At 45.7% G+C, this 26,894-nt stretch overlaps 1 protein-coding gene across 1 annotated transcript; it reads left to right on the plus strand.

Moving 5' to 3' along the window:
* Nucleotides 1-1,567: 1,567 nt before the first annotated feature.
* Nucleotides 1,568-25,604, plus strand: LOC119440493 (uncharacterized). The gene is made up of 3 exons (XM_049662941.1): nucleotides 1,568-1,684; nucleotides 20,785-20,961; nucleotides 24,371-25,604. Exons 1-3 carry the CDS (start codon nucleotides 1,568-1,570, stop codon nucleotides 25,379-25,381), a joined length of 1,305 nt encoding a protein of 434 aa, XP_049518898.1. The 3' UTR covers nucleotides 25,382-25,604.
* The last annotated feature ends 1,290 nt before the right edge of the window (nucleotides 25,605-26,894 follow it).

Genomic DNA, 26,894 nt, shown 5'->3' on the forward strand with positions numbered 1-26,894 from the left:
GCTTTACTCAGACGTTTTTTTTTAGATAAAGCTAGAGTCGTGACTCTGCATGGCATTGAAGAAGTTATTGTCTACGTACTAGTGTCCCGAGCTTTGCCATTTGTGCTTGATGAATCATTGTCAAAGGTCGAACCCCACGCGAGCACACCAAACACAAGGGAGCTTCTGCGTCTTTAAACTCATCAGCTGATTTGGTGGAAGGCAATAAGCTCTCCCAAGTGCGTATAGTGTTACGAGTAGTTGCTTTTGTAGGATTCAAGGAATGTAATAAAGACACCTCAGTACTTTTTATGGAAACCGAACGTGGTTCCTCAGATGCCTTGACATCGTAAGGTTAAGTTTGACAAGGGTGCAACTCCTCCATCGTACTATCCTGAACTGCGAGGAGATAATCAGTTCTCAAACTTTTAACTTCAGTTTCTTCAACGAGGCTGATACACGGTAGCTCGGACACATGTATGAGACGTTCATCGGCTTGCGCGGGGCTCGCGCAACACTGGTGGATATGCGGAGGCAATATGCTCCTTGCTTCGTGAGTAAACGTCTTCTATGGAAAATGCAGAATCTTTGCCTACGATGCCGTCCTTACAAGTTGTCTTTACATGAGACACTTTCTGATTGCACAGGTTTGATGCTATGCTAAATAAAGCTTTTTGGTCATGATCGTACTCCTGTACTGCATACCCACAAATGGAGCTCGTCCCTTCTGAGCAAGTATCAGCAAGTGCCTGATCTATGCATTTGATGCGAAGGCGTACCTTGCAAAGTTATTCTTCTAGACAGGCTTTTTCAACTGATCGGTCCGCCAATTGCTTCTCGAGCTCGTTTTCAGCTTTCACGAAAAGTGTAAACCATCGGTCGGGAACCCACTTGTCCAAGTCTGTCCCATGCAACCCTAACCGCTGTGCTACGGAGACTCATTGTTGGTGTTTCTTTTCAAAATAGGAGGCAACGTACGACTTCGTCTTTGCCGCGGACGCCAATTGTGATGAGGTTCTTTCAATGAATCAATCACTGCTGAGACAGCTTCCGTGCATGAAGTGACGAAGTCATTCGTTAGCACACAACAAGCCATTCATTAAAGAAGATACAGCACAATGAGAAAAACGGCACTAGGCAAACTAAGCAAACATTAAAAAAATACTATCCAAGGATACAGATCAAAGTCAGAAAGGGCCTACAGTATTGTGGTATGCACTGGAGCTGTGGGATGGACAAGAGGCGACGACGGAGGCGGCGCTCGGAGTGGAGTAGCGGTAGCGGAACTAGTAGCCTTCGAAGAAAATCCTGGTCGCCCCCAGGCGAACACCAGAGATCCAATAATACAGGATGAAGTGCCGCTGTGACGTTCGGAACATGGGTAGGTTAGCCTTGTCACGGTAGGGGTCTTGTCGGACATCAAGTCCAAGGGCTTCACCTCTGCTACCGGTGCAAGGGCTTAATTTCTCCCACGTCGGTCGGTACCTTATCATCAGGCGGCCATGATCGACGCTGCTGTGAAGACAGGCATAGTGGAGACGGGTAGTGGCTCGGCGCCTTTGCGGCGTTCTCCAGCCGGAGCTCGGGCATGGCACTGGAGACGCTGGGCCACCTGGGTCGGACGCCCTTCCGACGTTCGCCAACCGAAGGCTGCGGGAAGAAGTTGGATGTGCTGTCGATCCCAGGCGAGTTGTGCGTGGTTGTAGTAAGTAAGCGGCTCCCTCACCAACCAGGTTTTAGAATGAATAGGAAATTTTGGGTTGCCATATTTAAACCTGCCTTTTTGATGCGGAGTGCAAAGTGGCATGTGCATGTCCCCACTAGAAGTGCATGTGCTGTCGAAATAAAGATGTTAGTTGTGAGTGTAGTCCTGGCCTGTCGAATTGTCTCCTTTCTTCGAACTTTTCGCACTACTTCTTCCGCCATGTCATGAAATGCAGTGGTGCTCCTTCTCGGTGCGATCAATGCGCTTTCATGCGAAGACATCCAAACCTTCAAGCACGAAAACTTTACAAGATGTCTTTTGGTGCCTTTGGCGTACAGGAGGATGTTTCAAAATGCTTGAATTGTCTGAGCCCAAGCATAAACAAAAAGATGCAGCAAAGAAAGCACACACTCCAGAGGAAAAAATACGGGAACGCTTGTAGAAAATGGCCCGACGTAACAAATGGCTTTGCAGTGATGTGCGCTGTTGCAAGGCACGAGTTAAACTTCTGCGACTATTTGAGTAGGTACGCAAGGGTACGATACCTGCCTAAGGAGTATGGTATATATATATATTGACACATCCTTTCACTGTACCTACACACCCGTAAACCTTTATGCGATGCGCCCAGTTACCCTTTTAACATTGGGCCAGCGCAATATAAAGCGTCGTGTGTGTACGACGCACATCGCGAACCAAGGCAACACCTATTGTTCACCAGAACTCGTCTTGTCGAATACTAAACGCAGGAAACGCTTGGCGATGTGTGCACAGGTGCTCTCCAAGTGCATACAGAGGATCGAGTGAAGGCGAAGATCAAATAGGAAGTGCACTTCGAGGCGTGTTCCCCTATGCAGAGTCATAACCAGGTCACGTCTCTCGCGCGGGCCTCGGTTTGCGGTACGCCAGTGCATGCCGTCGCATACTCTTGATTGCTGAAGAAAGCAAGCGAGGAATCTGGGGGCGCCTTCGACGGCACACTCTGTACTCAAATGCAAGCCAACAAATTTACTCACAGTTTTGTGCCCTATGGGTGACATTTTTGTAGAAGACGTGTGTGCTCGTTTGTAGGTTTTCACGAACCCCGCCCCCCCCCCCCCCCCCAGAAATGTGAAGGTATAGGATTTCTGTTACTATTCTTTACTCATATGAAACCTCGAAAGCTTCCTTACTATATTTATTAATTTAAAACAACAGGCATTGAGTTGGGAAGCTAGGCCTATATAGCTACTGCGACGTCGTGGTCTGGATGGTTGCTGTGTATGGAAACATAATTACACCACGGGTGCTTTGTTGTACTCAGTTTTAATGGAATCGAACAAAACGGCAGACTAGTTTAACTGTCGTTGTCAATTGAAGGAATAAATAGGACCTGAATCTTCTGGTGCACATTGATATGGAGTAAGTTTAACGTGTATTTCGTGACAAATTTTCGTTACAAATGTAAAAAGACTTGTGACAGTCAGAAGATTACTATAAGTAAGCATGATTTGAACACAGAATGGCTTTAAGTACTCAACTGAAACATGTGACATAAATTCATTAATTTAAAGTCAAGCTACTGAACATAACTAAAATTTCGAGTGATTATCACGCATTCCCTAATTTCCACTGCGGCCATATCGAATTGCCTTAGTACTGTAAAACAAGCGGTTATCTTCACTACAGAGTATTATAGGACGCTGGATCGTTCTTTCTGAAGCTAGCATTAATAATGAAACAGATAAAAATAGATTAGGTAATACATTGTCAATTTCGTTTTGCAGAAATGGGGCCTTGATGGACTCCACGGATGTGTTTCTAAGTAAAGCTAATCATTTAGGCTTCTATAAGAGAGAAGGGTAGGACATGCGACAGCTCCTTAAGAAATACTGCTTAATGAGTAGATAATAGCCTTTATTCAACCCACAGCGGTAACCCAGTGACTATGGTGTTTCGCTGCTGAGCTCGAGGTCACGGGTTCGATCCTGAAAGCGGCGACCACCTTTCGGTAGGGGCAAAATGCAAATACACTGTACCGAGCATTGGATGTATCTTAAAGAACCCGAGGGGGTCAATATTATTCCGGAGCCCCGCCACTACGGCATGCGTTGTAATCACATCGTGGTTTCGCACGTAAAACCCCTTAATTTTGTCCTGCGCTAGCATTCTTAGGCTGCTTCACGCACTTTCTGGGGACGAATTTTCTATCTATGTTTGTATCTATGTTTGGGGGTAGGTTATCTATGTATGTTTGTATCTAACCACTTCCCGCCTACCTGGGCCCATCACTGGGTAGTTCGTGGTCGAATGGGTAGCGCAGCGGAGTTCTGTACTGAGGGAACCTGGTTCGAAACCAACCATCAGACCAACTTCGGTCACTGAGTATGGGGCAATGTGTGCACACGTGCTGCTCTTCGACGAACCTCTTTCCGACCCGACATGGGTCATTGTAGATGCGGGACTTGGTAGGTATCGCTGTTCGAATAAACTCTGTGATGCCGACTTGGAGCAGTGAGTATGTGCCATTCGGTCTGTGCTGGTCTTCAATGAACCTCTCTGACGCCAATTTGGGCCACCGGGTATGTATCAGTAGGGGGGTGCCGCTCTTCAATGAACGTCTTTGACGCCAACTTGGATAAGGGCTTACGTGGCACCGGGAATGCTGCGCTCTACAATGCCGAAAACGATCCCTTCAATTACGGTGATGCGGAGCCAAATCGAAACGGCGTAAAAAGCGTTCCTCAAGGACAGCAACCCGACGCATTAGCAGGCTGCGCCACAAATGCGCTGGGCATGTGCTGCCTTTCAATGAACGTTTGGCCAACTTGGGTCCCTGAGTATGCGCCACTGAGTGTACGACAAAAGAGCGAGCAATTCCCAGAGTTCCCAGGCACCAGCGCGCCACGCTTCTTGTCTCGGATGTCACGCACGGACTTCTGGGCAGCGCCACTAGGTGGCGCGGCGTGTCTAGTAAGAAGCGCGAGAGAGGAACCCGATTGCCTGCATGACGCGTTTTTCAGCGTTCCTATGTGCACCGGCGCGCCATGTATTTCGGAGGCCACGCGCAGGCTTCGGGTGGCGGTGCTAGTTGTCACCGAATGTTCTTAAAGGGAAACTGATGAGATTTAGAATTTGAATATTTACGGGGGTTTGGAAGACTGACACAGTATAATTCAACTCCTGCAGTTATTTCCTCGATTACGCGCGTAGCAGCGCCGCAATCGCGCTTTAAAATTTTCGTTCAAGCTCCCACCCCTTTGCACGCCGAGCGTAGCGGCGAAAGACCGGGCGCGAGGATCACGTCAATACGGGGGTCACGTGCGCGCTCTCTACAAATCACGCTCCTCGCTCCTCGTCGTTTGTCACTGTGCTCAGGATGGCAGCTATCAACTGCGCACACAATGGGCTTAAACTGCGCATTCTAGCCCTACACTGGGAAAGGGGCTCTATGGCTTCACACGGAATTATTTGGCCTGATTACCCATAGAATGCTACGACTAAAAAGTATATGTGTTTGAAGTGTTGAGAGCTGGTAGGGGGGTCACCGGACACACGTCCTGCCACTTCGTGGAGCGAAGTGTAACTGACGGGGTCGGGACCACCATCATTAGCACGTCGCGCCTCGAAGAGGCAGGACGTGTCTCGAGTGAAATTGTGAACACTTTGCAATGTGCTGAGCGCGGTCGAAATCAAGGATCCGGGACCTCAAAGAGTTCTCAAGGTCTTTGACGTTCTCTTGCAGAAGTAGCCAGAACACTTTAAATTGGACAAGTAGTTCATCGTGAACGGCGAAGCGCAGCGCAAACACGCGCGATAAAGAACAACGCATAAACGTGCGACTACTGTTGCGAACAACAAAAGAAAAGGTTGCCCTGGCGATTGTCTCATCTTTATTCGTCGTTCCTTGTCTTATTCGCGCTTCCCTTTGCTTTAAAGGTATTGGCGGAGCATTGCGCCTGCGCACGTTTACAGCGCGCGAGTCGGCAAATAAATTTCTTCGTATACATATATATTCAGCGGAATCCACTGGACTCTCAGCGTCACGACTGAATACCCATGCGGCGATGACGTTCAATTACGTTTTGAACAAAAGGTTCACGTCGTGAAGTATTCCCAGCGCTGACATGTTAAGGCTCATTTGCTCTGTAGAGAGAGGCGATGCTTTAGCATAGAACAGACGGCATAGTGATACACTGTAGCTCGATTGGTCCTGAAGCTTGTGGGGCAGGCAGAGTGCTTGAAGGGACGAATTTCGAAGGTCTAGCTCGAAGGACTTTGTAAAATTGGGCAGTTTTGTAGCAGCTTTGCTATAGAAGCTGAAATAAGGTACTGTGTAACAAATCTAAGAAAAATCCTCCTCATTAATCTAAGAATGCGAAAACAATGCCTTTTCTTAATCAAGGACGTAGTAATGCTATTGGATGAGCACCAGCAAGTTTCTTCATTTCTGTATAAAGAAACTTTCTGCATTGTTTTATGCTCGGGGCAGCGCATGCCTTCTTTACATTAAAACGATTTAAAAGCCATCTTTAACAACCACCCTTAAATCGAAGGCCTTCAAGCTGGATTTAAACATAAAATAATAAAATATTTCATGACGAATTGCGAACAAAGAGACACAGCTTGTTATTTAATCCAATTTTATATGTCATCTGTCCTGAGGCTTCAGTTAGTCACACAGATGAATTTCAGGCATACAATGAGCCTGAAATAAAGACGAAGGTCAGTACGATGTTCGTTGAGATGCTGCAGCTGCTTACCTTATCTACATTACTACGGCATACCAGCAAATTGAAGTTAATTTACCTGCGTGCTTTCCTGTGTCGCAGAGCGTTTCCTAGACTATCAGACACACAACTTACGAGGGAACGCTGTCATCATAACTAACAGCATTCAGCTTTTCGCTTGGTGCCCACATGCACGGTGTACCAGCCGCAGTGTTATCACCTACTTTAAGAAATACGCATCTAGTATCCAGGAATATAGCCTTGTATACATGCATCATTCCTTCGCAGATGCCGGAGCGTAAACACAAATTCCAAGAGATAGCCTGCCTGAATGGTTTAGATCAATTTTACTTATTCTTCTATTTTATTATTCAACGTAGAGGGCTACGAAATGGCGAAGCCCTTCTTTGTAACATCTCAACTTGTTCACGCGAAGAACTAAAACAAACAGCAGCTCCAGCAAGGACGTGACGGGTGGAACTGTCCATAAGTCTTGTCACTTCAACCAAAGAACGCGTTGCGAGACATAGGCAAATGGCGACCTTTACTTGTTTTAGCCATAGCAGTGGCGCCGGCCAGGGTTGTTTTCCACCTACCGCATGACCGCGAGATGCAGACATCGAACTTGAGGTTGGCCTCCTCATTAAACAAGAAAAAAAAAAGCGGCGGCAGGACAGAAAGGCCCTACCGATTCATGATAAGGTAAAGCTCCTTTTGAGGCATACACTACCACTGCGCGAGCAGTCGCGACGCAACTAACCCCCCGCCGAACGCGGGCCGGGCGGCTCGCATAATATTTACGACTACGGCACCACCAGCTCTACGTTTTCTTTTCTTTCTTTTTCTCTTGCTTCCTGTCTTGTTGCCTAACTGCCACGTGCACACGCGTCTCGTTTTCGCTCGTTCTCTTCGCGGGTGAAGAAAGGGTGAACGAGAAGGAAGGAAGCCGCCTCAAGTTCACGAGGTCGATCTCGCTGACAAGGTGAAGGAACGGTCGCAAGGTCGTCTCCGAACTTTGGTCCTTCTTGTTTTGTGCTAGGCCCGTCTCCGTACTTTCCACGAGGGAGGATGATGCGCTGTGAAGCGTGCATGGTTGAGTCGTCTAGACCTGTCGATGCGACTTGTGTTGTTGGCTCTTCCTCTCTAATGTTTTTTTTTTCTGTCGTTCCCTCGCTTTTCGGCTGTAACGTAGCCTGTGCTCCAGCACGCGGACAACCGGTGCGCTCTCTCCACCCAAGAAGCGAGCCCCGTCCGGCGGCAGTGGCTGAAGCTGGGAGGGGACGTAAACTAGGGCATCCAGCCCCTCTCCGTATAAAAACTGCTGCGCCGGCAGGCGAGAAAGTGAAAGAAATATCAGTGGGGTAACCGGGAAGAGAGCAAGGCGCATCCTCCGCAGCTTCTTCGCACATCGCGAGCCTCGACTTCGGCACGCTTAGCGCATCCGATCGGCCCGACCCGACCTTCTTCGGAGTCGACACCTGTGCGGGACCTTCCTGCCTGCCTGCCTGCCCTCTGGCACCTGGAGGCTGCGTTTTCCCCCCGTGGAGATAATAGGCCTTCGTTGCTTTTTCGCCGAAGCGAAATCGTCATGATTTTTCAGGTGAGTGCGGCAGATGATTTAATCCTTTCGTCCGAGATACCGTGGAATCGAATGGTGGGCGTGTGCTTTGAGAATTTCGAACGTTCGATCCTTTCGCATTGTTTTGATATGTTTCACAGTTAACGGCCACAGCACCTATTGTTAAAATGCATTTTTTTGTAGTGTTACAGGATTTATGATGTGTAAGGCCAGTATAATGTAGCGATTCTATTTCAGTGCTATTCCTTTCCCGCTTCATCTTTGGTCGGAGCGATGCTCCGCCTACACAATCACTACGATTCTCCGGTCGTGAATAGCGGACGATAACAAAAGAATAAAATCAAACAAAGTGAATCCTTGCTTTATAAGAAAATACATCAGAATGATTGTTAACGTAAGTGTTACTGGTCAGGCCACTTCGGTTCAGCTTTGCAGAGGACGACGAGTGACCACAATCGAGTTTTACGTGATTGCTTAGATAAGAGTACTGCGTTTGAGCTATACAACTACAGTGTAAGCTCCTGCATGTTGATTCTGGTCTTGTCACACAGTCCGTCCTTGTGTCATCTAACTTATTGTAAATAAATTGACAAGGCAACAATAAGTGAAGGTTAGAACAGCAAACATAAAGTGCTTATTGTTTTTATTAACCTTTTTTATCATGCGGTCGATGCAGTATTGAGCAGCGGATTGACCGCTGTGCTCTAGTTGGAAAGTGATGGTTATAATTAGCACAATTAATTAAACTACAGAACGGAGACCTGTACCAGTGACTTCTAATTACCTTGATACTACATGAATCGAACACAACCTGTACTCACCAATATTCTAATCTTTTTCAAATGATCTAATTATCTGCCGTTCCCGATTGTATTTTTTTTTGTTCTGGGAGAGGAGACTTTTTAGTTATTCTAACATACCACCAATTCTGCTCATTACGATGACCAACCAAGGTCGCAACATTCCCTCATGCCTTATTTGTAATCTATACTCATGTATGCGCATCACTGATAACCATCTCCTTAACTGCATTCGAAGTTTCCATGACAGCCCCGATGCTTTGGCCGCATGTTTAGCACTAGCACGAGAAGACATGGATTTGGAGTAGAATGCTTCAATTTTGCAAGGCAGGACAAGAAACTGAACTCAGGGCCTCAGTCAAATACTGCCAGTTAAACGCTTTAATGAGTCATGTTTTCTATATGTATAGCGTCTGGTACATTTTCAATGCTTCAAAACCAAACAGTTAAGAAAATCAGGTAACTGTGTCAATGCGGTCTAGCCTGACGTTGGGGCTGTAGTTATAGTTTGTATTTTATTGTTTTTCTTCGACACAGAAACTACGAAAAGTACGAAAGTAGTTGGCGCATGCAACTGGTGTAGGTCCTTTTGCTTATTTACTTTTGACTACTGTACACAACTCTTAGTTGCGTGGAACGCTTTCTCAAAGCTTTTTCGTTTGCTATTTTAAATAACACGCAGCTTTGTAGATTTGCCTGAACAAGACACCCGCAGAAAGGACTCGTCACAATACTTAATGTGGTCCGGTAAAGTAATCATTCTGATTGTGGTTACAAGCTTTGAAATATGTTAAACACCTACAGGCATGTGATTGTTCCTGGGCCGCAGAAAAAAAGTGTTCAATTTCTTATCCAGTCATTAAGATTGGCGAATGCTCATATAAATGTTCGGGCTAAGGTCGACAGAATTAGGCTGCATGAGTAGGGTTAAGTTGACCATTTTTAGGTAATTTGTTCTCTTATGTGCAATATGTATACGTTCTTGTCGGATTTGTATGGAATATGTACCTGTGATGGTGGCCCTTCGAATGTTCATCTCAGATTAACCATATAGAACTAGGTGGTTAAATTGAGAAGAAAATGCTCATGTAGATGTTACGTGTGGTCGGTGCTCCCAAAGGTTCCGTGGAATAGGAACAAGCACGTACAGGCCTCAAATTCAGCCCCTTCCGCGTTTGTTTCCTTCTATTGAAGAGACGTCCTTCAATGCCAAAGTCAAGAGCGATGAAGCCATATAACAAAAACAATCTTTGCGCCCTCTTTTTTTTGAGTTCCTCAGAGCACAGCCGCGCGGCCTTCCCGGTTAGGCGACCAATGAATCCAGCATCACAATTTGTCCACCGCCGGTCCCTGTCTTCATCTACGTAGACCTGGCTTTCCACAGAAAGCGGACCATTACCGAAACGGAGGAAAGCAGAAGAATAGAAATGAAGTTCCTCCGGCCTTTTTCGATGATCCTTGGCGTTTCCTTCGGCTAAAAGCGCGGCAGCGTTTCTTGTTCCTGTTTCTGGCGTATATACCGTTCGCTATTGAACCACGTCGTGCGGGAAGGCAAAACCGCGCTTTGCGCCCCGCGAGTCTCCCACCGTGCTTCCTGGACACCTCCGGTTGCGAAGGTGCACGCCGCTCGCGATGCCCGTTCGGCGATGGAAGTGTCAGAGGAGCGTGCCGGTGATAATAACGATCCACGGCGGGCTCGCACGGGATCGGCACTGGCCCCTCTTCCTCCTGAATGCTGCACGCCACGCAGGGAAACTGCGGTGCCTGCGCCGCCGGCTGCGTACTAGTTCACCCTTCGGCGCCGCCAAACAGTTCCACGTGTCTGGGATTTTCTTTCTTTTCACACGAAGCGGGAGTCTAGCATCACGTTTCACTTTACTTTTTTTATCCAAGGAAGCGGGTTAATGCCATGAGGCTGGGTTACGCCGGTTTCTGGCGCTTTTCGCGTACGAAGCATTGAGGGGCTTTTACGGGCGTAATGTGTTCGATTCCGGAAAGCAGGAAATGAGACGGGAGCGAAATACAGCATCTGTACACATTAATTCCTCAGGAGACTCCTCACCTTGTGGGGTGACAGTGCTAGTAGTGATGTTAATATCGGCGGAATGAAACATTAGAACACCAGGTAATGGTGAGGCTGACCCACCTCCTCCACGAATTTCATAATTTTGGGGATCATTGATGCAGGACACTAGCTCCACAACCGTAACCAACTCCCTCACAAGACTGTACGTTCTTGATTAGCGCGGGCATCTTGTTTACCTATCTGTAGTATGGGTTTCGTTCAGTGTGTATAAAGACATCTTTGACTGTTTTTTATGCGAAGGGCAGAAATGTAGGGTGTTTCAGTGAACATTTTCAAAAATGTTTAAACATGACGCGTTCCAGATAGCACAATTCTAATTCATGAGCTGGTCTACTCGAAGAGGCGGACATGCACAAAAAATTGAAATGCATTATCGACTAATTAACAAAACTTCATAAAGTAAGTTTTAAGGAATTCCATTATAGCCCATATTGCAGTTTCCAAATTCTAGCCGTGGAGTTCTCAATGCGGATCCAGTTGAAACGAATCCTCAGGATGACACCAGTTTCGAGATATAAATTCCCGAACTTTGTGGAGAAATGCTTTGGCGTTCCAGTTACTTTTGTGCTTCAATGCATAAAATGGCGTTATGTTAAGAAAGTAACTGGAACGCCAATGCATTTCCCAACAAAATTCGAGAATTATTATCTCGGAACTGGTGTTATGCTGATGATTCGTTCCAAGTGGATGCGCCCTTGCGAACGCCATGGCTAGAATTTGTAAACTGCAATATAGGCCATAAGTAACTAGTTAAAAACTTAATTAGTGAAGTTGTCCAATGTAGTGACCCTTTCGAATGCCTGAAACGAGCTCCCTGGGTTTTCAAACGATGATTCGCGGAAGGTCGGTCACTCCCTTGTTTGTTGCAGTGCGATCGCTGCAGATGGAACTGGAGTTGTCATCGCCGTGGCTATTGGCTTGGCCATGACCTGGTCTTCTCTCGAAGCTCTTCGTACTGCGGCTTCAATCTTTGTTACTTGAGGCTAGCTTGCTTGCCCGGGGCTACGTTGGCGTTGTCTTCACGGCTTAGACTTTGTGCACTGCTTGGAGGAGGTGTCAGGTACACAACGAAGAAGCACTTCCACCCGATGTCACGTTGTAGGGACAGGGAAGAAGCAAACAGCGCTAAAACTGCGAGTAACGAATAGAACGCTCCATTGGGTGAATTTATTCCACAAAGAACAAGTAACGCTCAAAGCACAAATATGAACTCATGGGTAAAGCCTGTCCGCTATTTATGCATGTATCCCGGTACATTCCAAAATAATTGCTGTGCAACTGCATACGTGCCACTTGTGCTACATGATTAGATTATAACATTTCGCCAGAGAAGCCGCGACAAGATCAAACAATTTGCGGATAGAGGAGAACTTCCTGAGCCGAACGATGCCTGATAAGAGTGATAATCTGGTGACAGTCACCGACAAAAAGCAAGATGATGTACGTGTGAGAATACATCATTGTTCCTTGAGGATGCATTGCGGAGCCACGGAGGCACTGTGCGAGAAATTCAAGACGATCTTTCCTTGAACGGAAAGATCATCGTCCAGTGTCCTGGCAAGTTTTTTTTTCAGGTTCATGAAATGAACTAGAAAAACACATTCTGTGAAGCACTGATTTCGCTTTGGCTGCTTTCAGGTAATGTGCTGTGGAAATGCAGGAAGAGTTTGAAACTTCACATGGCTCTTGAACTTCTTAGCCCCGATGCTAAGAAGTTTGTCCTATGTATGTTTCCAACTAGCAGATGAGTGCTGTGCTCTGAAGTGGATGTTAAAATTGAACCCTCTTAGCACTTCATCGGTGAGCTTTACCGTTAAATAGTGAAACTAAAGCGTCAGACTGCGTGACACCTGAAAGGTAATTACACTTCTGAGTTAACGCGGAGCACGCAGTCCAGTTTTAATTTAGAATACCAGAACTTTTTCTAGAAGTTGGGACTCGAACGTTCAAGAGACTGTCTTTAAGATAGGAGTTCGGATGTAGCCTATTGAGTTTAAAAACTAAGTATAGTTGATTTTGGACATTACAAAAAGCTATCTCAATACTGCTGGAAAGTTAAGCTTAAGAAATTAAAGTGTATGAAGTGCAGTTACATGACTAATAAACACAAATGATTCGGAAACTCACCTGACGAGTGTTTCTCATGAATTAGTAATAAACTAAAAAGGTTTCCATTCACGCCTTTTGCTCGACGCACCTCCTTTTTTTGTAAGCAATAAGTCAACAACATTGCGAAACATGTTTAAAAGCTTCGAGAATGATAACAACTCATGTAGATATCCTGCTTTTATTGACTGTTAGCACCACGCGAAGTCTGGTAATTAATAATGTTTTCGTGCCTCCTATTCGACGTTCACATTACTAGACGCTGCAAGTTGCTAGGGACGCCGCGTTTACTAGACGCCGCAATTACTAGACGCCGCGTTTTACTAGTCGGCGCAATTACTAGACGCCGCAAGTTGAAAATTAGCATGATCTGAATTGAAGGCGCGAAAACGACGACGGGATATGTCATCCTAACGTCGAAAATTTGCAGTTTGTCTTTTCCTGATTCGGAGCATTCTCAGGCTAGAGTTCCTCTTTAGAGGCCAAATACTAGGCACGTTTTTTCCTTAAATACTCCGACAAACCTTTTACTTCAAATATTCAATTGATTTATTCCCTGGAAACTTCATTTCTGTATGGCTAAATTGTTAATCGGTCGCAAAAAATTATTACCTCCCAAATGCTATCTAATCACGAATCGTGCTGCCAAAAATCATAGTGAGGCGAAATTGTGCTGGAAGACTTACGAAGGCTCTCTATAGGCGAGAATAACATTTTCCTTCACACCTTTATAAAATTTTCACGCTTGAGGTTTCTGACGCCAGGTTGCTTTTTTTTTCTTGAGTGCAACACAGTCTCATTCGTACCCGACATCCCGAACGCTACTCGCCAGACTGGTGTGGCTGTTATTACAACTGGAAATGGGACGTCGGCTGGGGAACCCTGTCTGAGTGCCCACTAGCTTTCCATGGCAGATTGTCGCTGCTTGCACTGTCCATTCCATATTTTACTTTTTACGTGCCTTAATGATAACAATTCTTCGTGGTATCTCGCACGCCAGAACGAGTCTCGTCGTCTTTGCGTGTGTTTCAGGGCAGAGCCGGCGAAGTGTCCTGGCAAGTTTTAGGTGTCGTTGGTCCTGTGAAGGATCGGGAGCTATCGAAACGAGATGCAATGCATACGCCATGAATAAACATGAGTTTATCAGTGGACCTTCACCCGGTCGTTCAACCGCAACGCATCTCTGCTGTTGTGCTCTCCGCAGTACTCCTCATTCCTGATGGAGGATGTCGGTGTTGAGAAAGTAATATAGCGTATTCAACCGTGAATACGCAACTAGCTCCTCGGTATCGGCGTCACAAAGGGCGGCGTCACAGAAGGGCGTCCTCTGGGTTCACGGTTATCGGTTGCGCGGCTCGCTACCGGAACAGGTGCGTGAACCGGTTGAGTGGCGCCCGTGAATTTAGCCAGGGAGATCGCGTTCAGGTTCGCTGACTGCTGGTCGTGCCGGTCGTCCGACAATCAGAATGTGCGATTGCGACGGACTTAAGTATCGCATATGCCGCTTGTTATATGTTTTCTTCCAGTACGTAGCGTACTTCATATATAGCCACACTTCTCAGGAAGTGATTTATTCTAGATCTTTTATTTTTGGAAACGGGCGTGTCGTTGCATAAGTTTACACTGTCTCTTAGCTGCGCTTCAGAATGGTGCTTGAGGCGAAGTAGACACAAAACTTCCGTATGACGCCGAAGGATAAAGAATCTCTGCCAGTGAAAATAAATTTACTTGCAGAAACGCGCTTAAATAAGCTTAAATTCCTTATTAAAATAAAGTTAGCCATTGTTTTGCAGAATGCCAACTATTTTTGACTTGACGTTGCGAAAGCATATTTTTATTGCATTTAGCACATTGGTCTGTAAAAGCAGGATGTCTTGTCCGATCTTTTCAAAGGGCCCACGCCAAATTAGATCGCCAGCCTATGGAAGCACTGACTTTCCTGTTTCCTTAATGCTCTTCATTAAAAGAACGCCCTTTTGGTAATCTCGACAAATACATTTGACATACACCGAGTCGTATTTAATACTGAAATTTGGAAGGAAAAATAGTGTGGCTGTGACAAGCACGTTTCTTTTTACATTATTAAAAACGCAATAACTCGGTCAGCGTAGGTAGTGGGACTCCAAGCGTTCGGCAAGAATGTCGTGATTCTATCTTCGTACGATGCTCGCAACACGCGGAATTTATTTTTATTGGGGGATGCAATGCCGTTATCCTTCTATAGCGGGACTAAAACACGTACCGCAGCACAGACAAGAGCTATTGGGAAACAGAATGAAGTGAAAACGGCCTTAGCAGCTCCCAACGGAAGGCAGCGAGCAGCAAAGAGCGAACCCGTTTCTTGTTCGCCACTTGGATCGACTGGCCGCCACTCCCGCCTCTTCTACACACACATCTTCCGGCCTCGATAGGAACCGATGGAGCACCGATACCTGTTCCCACGCCGGACGCCCACTCCGCTTTTCACGATGGCTCTCCGCAACGCTCCCTGAGAGATTGGCGGTCGCATGCTGGTGGGCTATATCGCCCCTGGCCCTGCTTTTGCAGCAGAACTTGCAGGGCAAGCGGCACTTTTGCGGACTCTTTCAAGAGCGCAACGTAAAGTGTTAGTATCATGTCGCGATTGCAGAATAAGATTCATAGGACAGGTGCTGTTTGCGGAAGCGTGGCTTCTGAGAGAGCTTGCTTAGTGCCGGCAATAAATAACGGACTGAAAGACCCTAACTTAAGGTTCCTACATTTAGTGTTCACCCATTATCAAGCGCGAAGGCTCTCCTTAGAGCCTACAATTCCGCAATCTTCCGGAGGTCGCTTTTGCACTCTTGAAAAACACACAAATCCACACAAATAGAGAAGCAGACACACGACGAAGCAAACGCGGTAACAGACATACGATGCGCTTACACCACGCACACAGCCAGTCACGAAAGAGCAAATGTAGCTTGATGTAGCCCGCATACATGACAACAGACACGATCTAATCCTGAACAAATCAAAGAACCACAGAACAATATTCCTGTCGAAGCTAACGAACGGGGATATCTATAACAGGCGCTGGCCACAGAAGTAGTTGTGATTTGTTTGAGCGACTGTATCAAATCAGAAGTGACGTGTGGCGAAGACATGTGTAAAGTCTTTAGCATGTTTGCGCCAAATGGTATTATATTATACTCTCAGGTTGAGATAGATATTTAAACAGGAAGAAGCTCGGACATGTGTGGTAGTGCAGGCAAGTGGCACTAGTTTAAACATGCAAAAAAATAATTGCAATATCTAGCACCACTCAAGAAGGGCAACTTAAGCTACAAATCTTTTAAGTTCGTCTTTTGCGACCCTACGGAACTGGCGAAGATTGAAACCTTTGTTTGGGGAGTATCGAAAGTGTGGGTGGTCTGATCTTGGACGTGACGGAAACCTCCTGATCCGCTCTGCATTCAGGGAGTCTAATTTTCAATTTGAATATACCAGCTTTCGTCCTTGAACTGTAGCGGGGCCAGCGGTAGAGAATAATCAATGTTGGCGTCACTTTGACTGACAGGTACGTGTGGCGCGCCGCTACGACCGGAACAAATGGGCACCGATTGTTGACCGTTGCGTCACAATGTGTGCACGGCGAATTTCGTCACCGGTCGGCGTCTGGGGAAGTCAGGCCGATGCGTTTGAGGTATTCGCATTTTGGTATTACTTTAGTAAAGCCCAGCGTGTTCTTTATAATCTTCAAAGAGCTGAGAAAATGACCCGATGGGGCCTCACCAGCAATTCTCGTCTTGAAATTACCGAACTTGTCCTCAGCAAGTGGACATTTTTTAAAGTAAAATACTTGTCCTGAGTGCAGATGTGCAGTCGATGGCATTTTGTTGTCCACGAACCCGGTACAGAGAATAAGCCATATCGTTCTCAAGTTCCAGTGGCAGAACTTTTGCTGTTCGCACATTTCATTCTTTTCCTGCCTCGCCATCTCTACAAAAGGTGTGTGGAAAACTGGACAAACTCTAATTAACCCCCCTGCTTTTCCTTCCTTCTCTCTCTGCATCAATGAAACATCTTCAATTTTCTGGCTGCACTAGTAACTCGGGAAAAAAAATTGTGCTTTCCGCTGTGCTGGAGTTGACACAATCATTTGTATGTACAAAAGTGCTAAGAACAATAAGAGGAACAGTTTTTGCGAAGCCTGTCTTAGGGTAGCAAAATTATAGTACCAGATTTTCAATTTGGTTAACTTCTCTGTATTTCCTTCCTTTCTCGCTCTCTGAAGACAGCAGTTTACGCTTTACAATGCCTGTAGGAAAAATTTCTATTCGGCTCTACATTTCCGCTGTTTACCGACTTAAAGAAGAACTTGCTAGTTAAAGCAAAGCTCTTTGCGAAGATAAAGATTATTATTCCGGACGTTAACGTACAGAAACTGCCTAGCGGGATATAAGGAACGCCGTATTGCCGAGGATGTCCGATTAGTTGGATCACCTAGAACTTTTTTAACGTGCTACCAAAGCGCGCTACATGACCCTTTTACCATTCTACAGCCAGACGAATGTGGCCATTGTGACTGGGAATCAAACCCTCGACCTCGTGCTCATGAGCAGAACACCTTAACCACGTAGCCACATCCGCGAGTCAATAAAAGGATTCATTAGAGCTGAATTACCTGTACTTTTGCTGTTTTCGGAGAACACAGGAGAAACGGGTAGCGATGGTGAATGAACAAAGGGGGCACGCTTGGGAACTCAGGCAAGCATCGTTCGTATTCATCACAGGATGACTGTAAGCAAGCGCACCTGACTAGAGCTTTTGAACACGTCCGGTGGCACAGGCGGCACAAGTTCGACGCAATGATTGAATGCGAAGCGGCATGTTTATACACCTCTGAAGAGAACACACATCCGACCCAAACGACTGACTTTTATAAATGTTCAAATATTTGGCATTCTGCTTATGTTTTGTCTAGACCTCGGTTTCCCTTCATATCACCTTACCGTTGCCGCTGAGTGTAAACATCGACTAGCACTGTGACGAACTCTAATGGTATGTGTACTCCGCTTCGACGAGTCCCTTATGCAATTCCCAGAGCACGTCTGACGATGGCGCGTGCACCGGACGTAAGCTGATTTCTCCAGCGCGAGGGCCAGTTTTCCCTCAGAAGTCACGTACAACTGCTCAATCATTTCGCTATGACTACTTTCAAGCTGTCCGCTTTCCGCTGGTGCAATACCAGCAGAAATGACCGTACAGTCGTGCTCTTTTTTGTTCTCATGTTACTTTTTATACATCCGCTGATGCGTCATACCTTCAGCAGGTCAGCGAGCGCATGCACGCACACACACATACACACACGCGCGCGCGCACACACCCACCCATGTGTGTGTGTGTATGTATGCATCTGTTTATGAACGAGGGAAGAACTGCAATCGTGGGGCTCAATTTTTGTTAATCACTACCACATAAAGCCAACTTTCGCTATATAAGGTCATGATTATATATATATATATATATATATATATATATATATATATATGTGTGTGTGTGTGGGTGTGTGTGTGTCCCTGGATGTGTATTCGCAAAGCGCTTTGTACAATTTGTTCGAATGAGCCAGCGCCACGCACACGTAAACATACACACACACTCTCTCTTTTTCTTTCAGTAATCTTCAGGCATTGTAATTGTGGCCTTTCACTGGCCTTTCGCTGGCTATGCTGGTCGGCGGCTCAAGAAGTGTGTCGGATTGCTCGCCTCTTTGTATGAAACAGCAAGCGCGTTAACAAATTACGAACCTTGATTAATTTGAGTAGATGTGCGAACTTGGCCCTTAATAATTTTGCTTCTCTAAATTATCAGTGACCGGGAAGTTAGTTCTGTTGTGATTTGGGCGCAGCGTCACTTCGTCTGTTTCACGTGTCTTGTCTAAGCTGTGATCATTGCCAAATGACGTTCCTTACGATTGCAATTTAAAGCGGAAACAATATGTGACACATTTTAGGCGCTAATTACGGCATGTTCATCGGGCGACATCAAATATACATGATGACACCATGCCAAAAGTACTTTGTGGCTGTTATTTGTATGGCTGCCGCTGGAAGTCGCAATGTTTCAATGAGAAAGAGCATGAGGAAATACAGGCGAAATATGACAGTTTTCCGTAACACGTGCGTCCTCTTTCAACGCACGTGCTGTGGGCAATAAAAAGTAAGGAAACGGAGCGTGGTTTGGCGAAGAAAGTGTGTTGGATTACAGTCTTTCCGAATTCCCAGGTGTGCTGTGCTTAAACATCGGGATCCTATTGCCAAGATTATTCTTACGTACATCTCCCCCTAGTCCAAGGTATATGTCTTAATTTAGACAATGTTTGCTTGAGTGTGTATCGTAAAGGTTCCCTAATATAAGAAAAAAAGTTGGCTTCGTTCTCTACGGTATATTCTTGAATGTCAAGGAACAACATATGTAAATGGATAAGTCATGGTTACAAGAGCAAAATACGCCTTAAGTTCTCGACTAATATGGGCCGAATGAGTCTCCTATAGGGAGCGTCCTTGCTCGTCATCACGGCGACTTCAGCAGAAATAATAAAGGCAAGATAATCTGGGATATTAAGCAGTACACCTGAGAGAGAGAGAGAGAAAAAAAACAAGCTATTTATTATAGGAAAGCAGAGAGGTCAACCTGAGATAGTATGGTCTAGCCTGCTACACTGCACAAGAAAGTGAGGGAAGGGGACAAAAATAGTGATAAAGTTAACAATGAGCAATAGATGAAGGGATACGCAGGTAGAATAATATCGTAACACAGTTACCTCTCAATAGGCTCGAGGGTCCCAGAACTTCGCCTCTAACCATGCAGAGAAATTCAATGGTGAATGTAGCCGCACACGGGTCGCTGTGTAACGCGTGCTTTTTCTTCGCTGCAGATAACTGGTCACGGCGTATCACTTTGCACAAATGTTACACAAACAGTTAGTTGTTGAATGGTGGCTTGCTGGGTTAGTTGGTTCATTGCAACTTGTGTAACAGCGCGAAAAATAACAAGGAAGGGACGACGATACAGACAGAGTGAAAAGAGCGCTGACTTCCAACTGTTTATTCTACTGCCGATGCTAGGCATATACGTCTACACTAGATTTTCCTTTCTTGCTGACGCTTCGTATGTGTATATATGCCTAGCATCGTCAGTAGAATAAACAGTTGGAAGTCAGCGCTCTTTTCACTCTGTCTATATCGTCGTCCCTTCCTTGTTATTTTTTGCGCTGTTACACAAGTTGTTAATTGTTCTAAGGCAATATAACTTTGTCACTACTAGTTGAGAAATGCGTACCTTTGGCAAAAAACGTTTGCAGACACAATTTACCGGTATTTAATGATACGCACCAAAAACTGAAATCTGCGCGTGCCAGAAGTGCACATTGCGTAAATACGTGGCCGTCATTAATTGAAAGCAGGAGAGTACTGACAAAAGAATAAAACCAGTATATCTTGGCCTGTTTCGATCTCTTTGTCATTGGTTTAGTATGCCCTATAAGCACAATGATGAGAGAGAGATAATTGAATAAGTGAAATACGTTTTATTCAGTGACATTTCTGTTCTGTTATTTTTCGTTTATGTTGCTGATAAGTGTTATATAATGTGTGAATCGTGCTTCTTAAAGTGCGCTGCTCTTTGTTTAAAGATAACAATATACTTCTCAACGAAAATTGCTCGCCAACCTGCTCTGCTCCAGGGCAAGCCACAATTTATTGCGTCCATAAGTTGAACAGAAAATGCCGTATGTGTAGCACCTCTTATAAAATTCTATGTAACAATGTTTTTGCTTGGTGTTCCCTTCCTACTGACAGGTGTTGCTGGCCACCTTGTTGCTGTGCGCCCATGGGACAAGAGCATTGAGGCCATACGAGCCACTGGACGAGGACTCTAATTCGGGCATCCCAGCAGTACACGCGGCTCCGGCCTTCGGGGACGGCAATACCCAACAGGACGATGTGCCGACGCAGGAAGACGACATGATGGAAAATGTACGTCGTGTGTTGCACCTTTCTGCGCTTAGGCGTAATTCGCATATGGCGTTGTTAACTCCACCGTCGTGGAGACTGTTTTCGTAGCGATGCTGATCATCTGTGTCTGTAGCCTAAGCGGCATCATTTCGATCGGAGCGAAGCATCGGCATGCTTAATGAGTAACATTTGTGACTCGTTGATGCCCGCCATCACCATGCCGTCTGATGTGGACTGTGCAGCAACCAGGGCGAAGCAGAAAATACTTAAGATTGACGGCAAATTTCACATAGGCTATAATGAGCAGGCCACAAGTTTGCTTGGGGCTCGTCGTCTATGGATAGCGCAAAATGGTCACGCCGTTTTTTTTTTCTCGTTTTGGAGCCCTTAAATATTAAGAGACCATTTGACTAGATATGTGTTACATCGGTACCGGTAAGAAAACAGTACAGATATATCTTTGTGCTCTGTTCCCAACCTCTGCATACTGTACGAAGGTTTTGAGCTGGAGAAACAGCACAATATCCACAACGAGCACCTAGATGACGGCTCTGTTCGCAGACATCAGCTGCTTAGCTTTTACAAGGGCTTAATTTTTCGAGCTTCATCGGTTAGCAGGAAAAGACAACAATACTATAGGCATGCAGTGATGGCTATATATCGCCATTCGCAGCATAGACAAAAAAAAAAACAGTTATACTCTTAGTTGACGGCCTGGATGCCTTCAGTAAAAGTGATGCATATGCGGCCTTTACTAAAACTGTACCTGACATGGACTTTCTTTTTAGGTGGTTCGAAGCAGTAAGGAGAAGTCCCGCGCCAAGATGTCCTTTTTCAAAGCGTGAAATGTCTCTTTTCAAAGTTGAGAGATGCTCACTCCCGAATACCGCTTCTCTTCAAACAATCTCTTACTCGCTTTGCCTACAGGCACATCACAGTTAGTTGCTGTTTGTATTGGGGTCTCACTTAACCCATTGAGAGCAGTTGCTTTTCATTGGTTGAGGTGTATAAAACTACTACCATGCACAAAAAATTAAATAATTTTTTAAGTATTCAGGCTACGTGATTAAGGTGTTCATCTAAGCCTCACCTCCTTGCTGATACAATTCAAGACAGCTTGCACGGCACTACGTCGCGGTGTGCATTACAACGGTGCGCTCTCAGAAACAATGTGTATTAGTGAGCTAGCCTCTTGATGCAAATATTCTAACACTGTGACTGTCATGCCGCAATCTTACTTGTTACCTTGATGCAGGTGATGAAGACTTCACACAACGCATGCGACTCGAGTAAATTTAGAGATGGAAGACATACAAATACACCTGTAAACGAAAAGAACTTGCTAGGCTTCTTTATTGTTCGCGCTACACTTTGTATTAGCCCGAGGGAAAGTTCCTTGAATGCATAATGTAAATGCGCGTCAGCAAAATGTTTCAGTCAGGTTATTTGGGTCAAGTATTCAAGACCGTACTCTCAGACGCAAGAAAGTGAAAGCATACTGACTTACTCGCGGCACCCGTCAAAACCAGCGTTGAAGGCCAGAGACGAGGATCTTTGTGCGCTGGGCACCCATCACACTTTTTGACAGGGTGCCTTGAATCGTGACGTCAAGGGCAACCTCACGCCAACAAGATTGATCGCCGTTTCAGTTGTACTTACCTTGCAATTCCCGTGTTTTGCACTACGCCGTTTCATTGATGCAACGAAATATGGTCGTCCGCAGGCCATTTGCATTGGCGCGGAAATATTTATGCACTGTACGTCACACATTGTATTCGCATAGACAATTTCATGCAAGCAAAGGGAAGCTGGAATTCTCTTTGGGATGTTGTAGCTGAGGAATCGCTAGCTGAAGCAAGTAGCACTGAGTGGCACTCAATCTCCAGACAATGAAAGAGTCGAAGAAATGCTTTTTTTTTGAGTGACCCAAATGCTCTAACTTAACGCTAACGTGTGCAAGACGAGAAAGAAACATTCATATTAGAAAGGGCGTTCAGCGATTGCAGTGCGCTTCATCTTGCCTTCTTATCTGTATGTTCTTTAGTGAATGTTCCCAGCAAAGCTACATCCGAGATGTTATACAATGGAATTACCGGCTGCATATGGCATTTGGCCTTTAGTACAGACTAAATGGCCAAAGGAGTGACGCGTAATTGTGTTCTTTGACACACTACCCATGTAAATGTCCTAGGTATTTATGAAACAGGCCCTCAAAACGATCGCTTAAGAATTCTTGTTCTTCATTTTTAATATATATTAGCCTCCCCAGAAGCACTGCGCCACGTGTGGCAAGGCCTCAGAGCCAATTAGACCTCTCAGTTGAGGGTCACACCATCTGTCGACCAACGGTGTACGTATAGTGAGCCCTCTCAAAAAGAATGGCATGAAACGAAAGAAATGTGATTATAATCGCTGTGAAATGATAGAAAAGGCAAGCGTCGCTCAACGCAAGGCAAGCAATGTGTGCCCCTAAAAGGCTTATGGGACTGCTCATTGTTAATGTTATCAGGCGGCAACAGGCCCTAAGTGACAAAAATCTAAACTCACTTTTTCCGATTACGCGTGCAATATTCTTACTTGGGTTCGGATCCCACCTGTGGGAAGTTGTTTTTTCGTCCCCCTTTATTTCCATATATTTTATAATTTCTACACTTCAATTAAAACACCCAGATAAATTACCCTATGCTTTCCTTGTTTTCATTCTCTGTTGACTGCATACAATTGTGACTAACAAAAATTGGGCCCCTCAGTTCCCCTTTTTCTCGTTCCTTACACAAGAAAGTTACATTAGACACGTCTAGCAGATATCATTAACTAACTTATTTTATGACACTGGCAATGCCTTACTGTGATTGGCAGCGTTACTTAGTCAAAATGTGAGCATCTTTAGGAAAGAGGCTCCGCTGTTTTAAACAATATAGTCACTTGGTTTGAGGCGCAAGCATGTACTTGAAGCGAAGACATGTCATGGCCACGAACCATTCTGTGGACACATATTTTGTTACAGTTATTATCCTTGTTGTATCATTTATACTGCGATTGCGTTTTGCGATTGCAGCTATCATACAGTGACATAGAATATTACGTGATGTTATTTCCTAGTTGTTTCTAGATCATAGAAAGCCAAGCAAGGCAATGTCGTCACAAAAAGATGGATACTTAAAGGGATAGACAGCGGGCGAACACGGGCAGCCAAAGACTGGAAACAACATTTCGGCAAGGGAACCTGTCTTCGACGTGATGAAGACAAGTCCACATGTCAAAAACTTCGCACCAGCCCTTAGGAGAACTTATCCGAAAGGCTTCTTAAAAAGGCTTCTCTTGGTTCCCCGTTGAAGGCCATAGGAAGTAGAGTTATGTTTGCAATGCAGTGAAAAAATGAAACATTAAGTGGAGCTGATCCCATTGATTTTTCAATCTTCTTCCACAGGTAAAGACACCACTCACGCGGCAGCAGTCGTACCACTTCTCGTACCAGATCAGGGACGCGGGTGGCAACACACAACATCACAGTGAGCAGAGCGACGTAAGGAACAACCGCAGGGGCTCCTACGGCTACAGGGACGCGAACGGTATCTACCGCCACGTGACGTACGTGGCCGACAGGAAAGGCTTCAGGGCGTGGATTAAAACGAACGAACCCGGCACCAGCAACCAGGCACCCGCTGACGTCCGTATCACTGCCGAGAAACCACCTCCGAAGGTCGTCGACCAAGCCACCTCCCCTCCGGCCAAACCTAAGGGCACCGTAGATTCCAAAGATGTGATCTCTGCTCGACCAGCGGTCTCAGCCGTCCCTGCCTTTACTCATCCGGAAACGGTTCCCGTCCATCCACTCCACACGGTGGGTGTAGCCGCTGCACCTGCCGTATCTGCCGCACCGGCTTTCCAGGTATCGGCTGGAGGGTACGAACTTTCCCAACCCGAGGCTCCAGTACCAGCCATCGACATAGCCACGGGCGCCTATCCGACCTATGACTCAAAAAGGTTGTCCGGAGCTGGTTACGTTCCTACAGACTACGGTACTCATAGTGCGCTTCCAGTTCAGGATTATGAGAGGGCGCCGGAGGTAGGCGTGGCCGACTTCACCTACTACCCGGATCCGCAGAGGGTTCAAAATTACGCGGGCGAAGACGGGAGACAGGGCTACGTGTATGACCCGCAGTCCTCTTACTCAAAGCAGGCTATCCCTAACGCCGTCCCTGTGTACAAGTCCGTTCGCCCGTTTCCAACGCTGACCTCGTCTTCGGCGAAGAGAACCGATGAGTCGGACGAAGTCACCCAGAAGTATGGGATTCCAGTGGGTGTCACGTACATTAACCCTCAGGACGTGAACCGCCCCTTCGAGCGACCACAGTCGTATGACATCGCCCCGACCGGCGTGGCGGATAGGTACAAGAAGTACCTCGACTGGAACCGGCAGGGCAAGCTCCGCGACTGAGTACCTTTCGTGCGTGGTCGCAGGCGACGTCGCTTGTAAATATTCATGCCCTGGTGCGTGGTCCTGTCTGCGGGCTGTTTCTCGATCGTTATACTTTGCATGCGTGGGAATTTTTTTATGGCGCGCTTTGTGCTGGTACAACAAAGCCCGCCTGAGTCTGTGTGCCATTGTGTTGTGATTGGTCTCATCGGTAACAATCGGCGTGAAAAGTTTGCTCAAATGAGGCAGCGATGTTGTTTCAATAAACCTCACTTCATGTTGTGCCAAATGAACCTCGTCTCTTCTTGATGGAGTGGAACGGTATATCGCCTTTGGGGATACGATTTGAATGCATTCGAGGGGGAATTTAATGTTTGAATTGCGTCTATTATGAAAGATGACGAGCCTCAAGAAGAACACCACTCCTAAAAAGTGAAGTATTTCTTTTATTGTGCTCCAATGGGGGGAGAGAGGGGGGTTTCCACTAGGCAAACGAGAGCCCTCCTAACTGCTCATTATTAGACAAGGCTTTGGCCTTACTAAATATGGTCGAGTTGACCTATGAATGCAAGACGCCATATGTGTAATCAGCAATTTAATGTTTGTGCAACGAAAATGCACTGGCTAAACCCCACACAACAAACCTAACTTGCTAATATTACTTTCTGTTTCTTCCAATGCATCTCACTCAATGCCAATGGTGGTGAATCGTTTTCATATTATGTGTGCCAATTCAATGGGCGTAACGCACTTCCCCGCTTTCTTTTTTGTAAATGGTTGCATAATGCTGACACTAGTGTTGCCGCCATGTAAGTTGTGCGCGTTGTTCTGACAGAAGTTATTGCTTGCAATAATACGTGGAATAACTTGAGACATCATGCATTAGCAGTGCGTAGAAAGGTGTAGCCATTCCCATTATAGGGTGACGACATATGTTTCTTTCATTTTCAGTCCAATAAAAATAAGCTGATACTCAGTGCTTCTGACCACCTATAAGGTAATGATTAAAGGAATGAGTGGAGCTAAATGACGTATGCAGTAATATCTTCTTGTGGAAAAAATTATTTCGTCTTGAGAATTATAGTTTAGAAATCTACGTAGCATATAACCTGGGTCCACAATAACTTCTCTTAATTACGTGTCATTCACAAATGGGCGCTACTGCGCCAAGTTTGTCGTTTTGCCCCTACGATATCACAAATGGTGGTTGCCTGAACGCTGGCCAATGGGGAAGGGCTATTACACCTAAGGAGAATTTTGTAATCGTAGGTTGTCTTGTACAGTGCACGAATCAACTGCGAAAACGCTACGAAGACATTTCTTCATTTCGACTTTTTACAAGACTGGTGTCACTTTCCTTGTATCATTAAACCAGTCTCGCCACTTAATTTTGCAAAAACAATTCTAATCTGTTTGCGGAAGGAGGGAAGTTATTCATAAATGCTTTTGATATATCAGTAGTTTCGTGACATTTTGTCGTTTAAAAAACGCCCCTGTATAATTTTTGTCAGATAGCTTTCCAGATAGATATCAA

The sequence above is a fragment of the Dermacentor silvarum genome, chromosome 2 (genome assembly GCF_013339745.2).
Source record: "Dermacentor silvarum isolate Dsil-2018 chromosome 2, BIME_Dsil_1.4, whole genome shotgun sequence".
In the NCBI taxonomy this organism is placed as follows: domain Eukaryota; kingdom Metazoa; phylum Arthropoda; class Arachnida; order Ixodida; family Ixodidae; genus Dermacentor; species Dermacentor silvarum.